This window comes from Gossypium raimondii, chromosome 5 (genome assembly GCF_025698545.1).
Source record: "Gossypium raimondii isolate GPD5lz chromosome 5, ASM2569854v1, whole genome shotgun sequence".
Taxonomy (NCBI): domain Eukaryota; kingdom Viridiplantae; phylum Streptophyta; class Magnoliopsida; order Malvales; family Malvaceae; genus Gossypium; species Gossypium raimondii.
In genome coordinates this window covers 21,747,222-21,754,402 of record NC_068569.1, presented here as the reverse complement: position 1 = coordinate 21,754,402, position 7,181 = coordinate 21,747,222, and the positions used below count along the sequence as shown (strand labels likewise).

Genomic DNA, 7,181 nt, shown 5'->3' with positions numbered 1-7,181 from the left:
TGACCTCCCGATGACTTACAGCGCCATTTTCAAGAGGCCAATTATGAGGATAATGAAGATGGTGGTGGCCACCCTTTGCATGAAGACGAAATTTCGTATTCCCACGGGTGAGAGATACATGAAAGCCGACCAGAAAACAACCTAGGAGTGCCATATTGTCTTCCTACATCTTGTTGGGAAAGATGAGAACCCTTTGCCTCCCTCTCCGGCTTGCTACACATCGCACTCCCATCCTGTTGTCGGGGTCAATATAATCGAAACTCCTCTTGTATCATTCCATTTTCAACATTAGCGAATTTTCTTCTCCTGTACTCGTGGCTTTTTCCCGAAAGGATTTCTACGTAAAATCTGTGTGTTTTAATTTTCTTTCTTATTGCTTTGCGATCATTCTATATTGCCATTATCGACGTTCAGTTTAACATATGTCATATCATTAAAGTTAAAAAACTTTAACTTTTCCATCAAATTTGAGGTGATTTGACAAAAATTACAAGTTCAAAGGCTAAATAAAACGAAAAATCAAATAAATGACTAAGATGACTTTAATAAAATTTTTTATTAATTTGGAAGGTAAAAAAAAATAAGTATACCTTTACAAAATAATATTAACTTTGTATGAATCTTTTTATTAATACAAAGATTAAACTTCTTTTTAACATAATACAAACATAAAACTAATCCATTTATAAATTTATAAATATAGAAACTAAATCAAACCCAATTCTTATTATACAATCGAGTCACTGCCTGATTAGATGCCCCATTGTCCACAATCCTAATTTCGATGCTTCTATTTTTTCCCCGAATGCTTCAGTCTCTCTCTCTCTCATGTTTGGAAACTTGAAATAAGCATTTTATTATGCTGAAGATAAAAGGTTTTAATATAATTTATTATTATTGCATAGTAAAAATGACATCATTTAAATTTATTTTTACAAAATTTTGATGACGTATAAACTTTTTCAATATTATTTGTTGTTGGTATGAAATTTATGCAATATTTAACTTCTAACCCTATTTACCAGTCACTTAATTTTAGCCTTAAATAAATACGATATTATAAGAAGTGATTGAATTAAAACTATTCAATCGGAATATAATTAAAATATATATCTATTTCAAATAAATCAAAATGTAGAATTTTTATTATTTTTAACAATAATTGATTTTTTTCAATTTTATGTTTGGTTTTTAAAGAAAATATTATTCCTTAATTTTAATAATTTTAAATTATTCTTTTGCAATTGTAAGTATCTTTAATTTATTTTTGAAGTAATTGAATTGGAACAAAGATCCAATTGGTTGGATCTCTATGGGTCTTACAATAATGAATAAATATTGTACATTTTAATTAAAGAACATTTTCCCATTACAACATTCAAAACACATCGTTCAACCAACGAACAAGGATCACAACAAATTATAAAGGAACATACACACATTATATTTAATTTCTTATTTCAACATTCACCTTATTATTATTTCTTAGCAACGGAAACTATTTACCTATATTAAAAAGTGGTAGTGGTGGTGTATCGCAGCATTCCATTGGTAATATGTGTGCTGGAGGAAGATCGAGCAGTGATGTAATAACGGCCAACATTTTGGTTTGGAAACAACAAGACGTCAATAACTTGGCCTGGGGCTAGGGTTAAAGAATTTGTAAAGGAACGATTGGAATAGGTCCCATTTTGTCCGACAATGGTCAATCTGTGGTTTTCGATGTCAAACACCATTGTTTCATTGGCAACAGCATTTATTACGCGAACAAGGTAAAGGCCCTCGTAATCTACTTGCATCTCAAAAGTTGTATCTACAACATCAAAATTGTTGGATTATTAGCATTCATAGTAAAGGTTTCTGCATAAAAGTTAATCTATTATCAGCTTTCATTTCATGCTGTATGGCCTAGGGAAGAGGATGCTTAATTCATGTGATGCAAACTTACGTATTAAAAGTATAAAATAGAGTTACAAAAAAAAAAAAAAAACAAGATTTGACGGGTCCAACATCTCGGATTTTAGTCTTATGAATATCCGACCTGACTTAACTTGGAAACAGTGAGGCCTAAGTCATTACCAGATATCAGATATCAGATACCAGGAAAAGAAAAAGTCTAAACAATAGCGGATACGTACCTTTGCTGCATCCATATGTTTCTCCGGGGTGGCCATTGATAGTGTAAGCATCTGCTGAGCCAGGAGTTATGGTTTGATTAGCTTCCGTTAACTCTTCCCTGAACCATTCCCCTAACGGAATATTATGCCAAAACATTCATATAAGCAATTAATTTGCAAAATATATGAATCAAACATGTTAATCAGATGTACCAAGTATAATTGTTTGATCAGAAGTAGGTGCAGGGAAAGGATAGTCTTCAGTGGCTACTGGCAAAATGACAAAGGCACCGTGGACGGTTGCAGCAGCCCAAGCACTGGTAGCGTGCCACCTCAGAGTTCCTATTTCATCCCCTAACTCTATATTGTAAGTGAAGTTTCTCCCTGGCTGAATTGTATTATTCGAACCATCAATTGTATCCGTAACGCCCTCCCTACAAATCCACAAACATATATCTATATATATGATTGAAGTGTTTCATCGTAAACTAGGAGTGTAAGCATATACATATATGTATATATTAGTATTACCAGTCGAGGGAAACAGCATAGTTTGCTTGATTGTGGACATTGACAAAAACTGTGTCCCCTCTGCGAACCCGAATCTCAGGCCCTGGAAAGCTGCCATTGAGGGTCAAGATGATCTTCGTGCTACACAGCTTTGTGAACGGGGATTCTTGCAACTAATTTAAACAAAACCCAAAATGAAAATTCAGCACTGCTCTCTCTTATTAACACGAACAGAAAAGGGGGAACATGCAAGGAACTTACAGAAAACTCGTAATAGTGGACATCGGCTGTGGATAAGACAAAGATATTCAGAAACAAAAGCCCTGATAACCATATAAACCCTTGCTTTTCAGAACCCATGTGATCTTTTTGTTTTGGTTCTATGTATATGTGTTCTTCAGTTCTCCCTTCCTTTATGTAATGTTTTGGTTTTCATCCATTTCTTAACAACCAGTTTTCTAAGGAGGTGAGTTAAAGTTTGAAAACAGCCATTTGGTATGGAAAGGTGTCGAGACAAGTGACATGCAAAACGACTTTTTCATTTCCCACATGGACGGAAACGGAAAGATCAAATCAACATGGAAACGAGATGACGGAGTTGCAAGAGATTATGCCACTGCCTACCTAGTTTTTGGCAGTGTATATGAAAATTAATTAAGGGAAAAATCATATGCCACTACAACTCTAATTTGCCCATTTTAAGAGCTTCCAAATCTACATAAATTCAGCAAAGGAAAACATTACTAACGACCCATGATTATCCCAATGATGTCAAGTCCCTCCTCCCCTGTTTACACTTAACCGATTCCTATTGAATTAAGTAGTTAAAAAATGAGTTTATAATATGGGTTGGGTATATTATACTTTTAGGAAGAGATGCAAATTTGAATTTTAGATACGACATTGAATTAAAATGGACATAAAGAATATAAAACAATTGTAGTTAAAAAGTTTAATGTATTTTATTTTAGATTTTGGATTCAAGTTTTGTAAAAGAAGAAGACAAGGTTGAGAGAGTTTTATCTCTCATTCAAAGATTTGACTTGATTCAACTTCAAATTTAATTAAAGTGTAATGGCTTAATGCATACTTTAACTCCTACACTACTGTACCTTTTTTCCACTTGATAGTTAATATCTTAATTATTAATTTTAACTTCCAAAGTATTAAACTGAAACAGGATTAAAATGGAAAAAAAACTTTAACGATAAAAATTAAGAAAACTTAGTGACTAAAGGATGCATTAAGTAAAGTCTTATATAACTATTGGACACTGCATTTGTCTGAAAAAATAAACCTTAACTTTATTAAAACCACCATTATATATATGTTTTAAAATTTAACACAGCTTAATGCAAATTTAATTATAAAATATATTTTAATAATTTTTAAAATTATAACAAAATAAATTTATTTAGAAGTTAAAAGGAATTCATATACATTTAGTTTAGAGTCATGACCCCTTGGCCTTAGGTAAATCATTTGCACCCCAATTGAATGAACATTGTAAAATATACCGATTAGAATATCACAATTATATTTATATTAAATAAAAAATCCTGCAATCATGCTAAAATATATTTATGCTAAATAAATTTTAAAATTTTATTAAATATGTTTATATGAAAAACAAATTGAAACATGCGAAAGTCAGCAACGAGATAAAACTTGGTGTATAATACAAGAGATAAAGATACAATGAGTGTTAAATATATGTGGATAGGTAGAGTCAGAAATTGTGAGCCATTACGTCTTCTCCTACACAGACTAAACTGCATGCATGCATGCAATGTTTTAACTATTTTTCATGTCTTTTCCCGTAAATAATTTATTCAAAGTTGCAAACAAAGTCGTAGATGGCAGCTGGATAATCTCCAACTTAAATTTGACTTTGAAATAGATGGGATCATTGTTAGAGTATTAGATCAGTAGTGCTGTAAAGATTCAATTAAAAACCGTTAGGTATAAAAATCCTTGTTATTTTCATTTATGATAACCATTAATCTGATAGTATTGCTTTTCAAAAACATGTTATTCTTGTATTACAGTTTTATGATTCTTTGCTATAGTTACCTCCTGCATTTTGCTTTATTTGGTGAAATTTTGTACATTAGTTGCATTTGGTCATTTTACATTTTCTTCCTCTTGGTTTCATTGATGTATAAGGAGAAAAACATTTCTCACGTTTGATTTGCTAGAAAATATGGACATCACATATATAATAAGGGTAGTTACGTGCTATCATGATTGGTTAGCTCACATTAGAAGTGATCTAATTTAGTTAAGGTTTATTGGGCTTTAATTATTAAATAAAGTATGGATCAAATATGTGTAGATATTCTAGTAATTCAGTTCTAATCAATTTCTCATTAATGATGGGCTAATTAGGAATTAGAGCTAATGTGTCAAAGTTATATATTAGGGTTATGTCCCCTAAATTATACACAAGATATCTTTTCTAATATCCATCCTTAGGAAAGAGAGAGCAAATATTCTCTAAATTCCTTGTTTGCTAATTTGGAAGATCAAAACCCTAAGATCGAAAAAAATTCAAGGAATTAATCCATGGATTCAAGTACGTTTCTGCATCTAGTTCTGTTATTAATTTATTCTTAATGATTTGACATGACAGATCCTAATTTACAATTCTAATTTTATATTAGATATTATTTAAAATTCTAACCTAATTCACACTTTGTTTACTGATTTCTTAGCTCAAACTACTAAGGAAATTCATATACCATGTCAACTCTACCTCTAAAACTAAGCAAAAGATAATAATTACTACCGTCACATGTTAGGTTGAATGATAAATAGGTAAATATAGTTTGAAGTTTCAAAGTTTAATAATTCTTTTTGTCAACATTTAACCAACATATATATTAGTAATTTCTAATAGTTCACATTAGATGTATTAGGATAAATCTCAAAATTATATATAAATTTTAGCCTAATATGTAATTTTATATATAAACTTTGATTTTGTGCAATTTTATTCATAAAATTTTGATTTGATACAATTCTCTAAATTATTAACACAATTATCGATATAGTATCATTTTATATTTACATATTGCATACACAAATAATTATATTTATTCAATATAAAATAATTTGATGTATTTATTTCTTTAAATGTGTATAATTGAATCAAAACAAAAGTTTTATGTATATATTTGAACCACAATTTCATGTGTATAATTGCACCATATCAAAGTTATGTATCAAATTGCACATTGAATCAAAATTCATGTATAATTTTGAGATTTATCCCAATGCATTAGTAATTTTACTTTACGCTAGTATTTGATGCACTATTGATAGAATATTTTAATTCTATGGGATAAATATCAATATTATATATGAGTTTTGATACAACGGCAATGTTATATATCAATTTTAATTTGGTGTATTTGTATACATCAAACTTTACTTTTAGTTCAATTTTCACATTTCGCTAACATGTTATCTATGTGGCATAATTTTTCATGAAGCTATGCGTAAATTGCTAACATGACATTTTATTAGATTAAAACAAACAAAATATTAAATTATTTCCACCTAGATTAAGAAAATAAACACACTTGGGAAAATGTTTTTTCTTTGTCAAGATTTTTTAATCTAGGAGGAAATAATTTAAATTTATACATGACTTAATGGAAAATTGTGTTACATAAATAATAAGGTTAGTGAAATGTGAAAATTGAACCAAAATTAAAATTTAATGTATAAAAATGCACCAAATTAAAGTTGATGTATAACATTACAAATTATATCAAAATTCATGTATAATTTTAGTATTTATTCCTAATTCTACAAGTAGAGTTCATGTCACGCCCCAAATTTGGAGGATCTAATTAGAAGACGTGTACATGCGAAGTTATCTATTTGACGTAGTGTAGTCTGCTTATTAGCAATCTTCTGGTGGATTAAAGTTTGGCGTAAAGTATCCACCGTGGAAGTAATTAAATATTTTATCTCAGGTTATTCTGTTATTTAAGAAAAGAATATGACAAGCGAAGAGTAAGCTTGGTGAGAGTTTCTGCCAAAAGTATAATACGCCCAGTCTACATGAGCACTGTGCTAATTGGGTTTTGTAACGTGATCTGGTTGGGAGCCAATTGAATTGACTAGTCAAACCATATTTGTATAGTATTCTCATTTATATTTCTCCCGGATTTTGTAGGTCATTTATTAGGACAAATTCTGGATGCAATCGACACTTGTCAAGTTCCACTAAGGGGAACTGGATATATATATGGTGAGAAAGGTTCGTTTGGATGGTTTTTCTTCCTTCGATACTACTCTCTAGTTCTTCTTCTTAAACTTATATGTTTTCTTCTACTTTATTAAGCTGGAAGCTAGGGGTTTTGAATTAATGAGTGGATGTTCCACCTCCTGGTAAGTCTGATAGCTCTGCATGTTAAGTTTTTGAAAGAATAAGGATATTAAGAAGCATATGAACAGTGAGTTGTCAATAAGAGACCCTGCATAAGGGTCGTCTCTAATTGAAATGTTACTCATTTGTTTGTAAATGGGTTTTAATGGTGGTTC

At 30.5% G+C, this 7,181-nt stretch overlaps 1 protein-coding gene across 1 annotated transcript; it reads right to left on the bottom strand.

The window, feature by feature from the left end:
* Positions 1-1,325: 1,325 nt before the first annotated feature.
* On the bottom strand, positions 1,326-3,029 carry LOC105769904 (laccase-14). The gene is made up of 5 exons (XM_012590861.2): positions 2,889-3,029; positions 2,649-2,800; positions 2,331-2,551; positions 2,139-2,249; positions 1,326-1,813 (listed from the first exon to the last, which is right to left on the bottom strand). The coding sequence occupies exons 1-5, from the start codon at positions 2,985-2,987 to the stop codon at positions 1,512-1,514; spliced, it is 885 nt and encodes a 294-aa protein (XP_012446315.1). The 5' UTR covers positions 2,988-3,029; the 3' UTR covers positions 1,326-1,511.
* Positions 3,030-7,181: the final 4,152 nt, after the last annotated feature.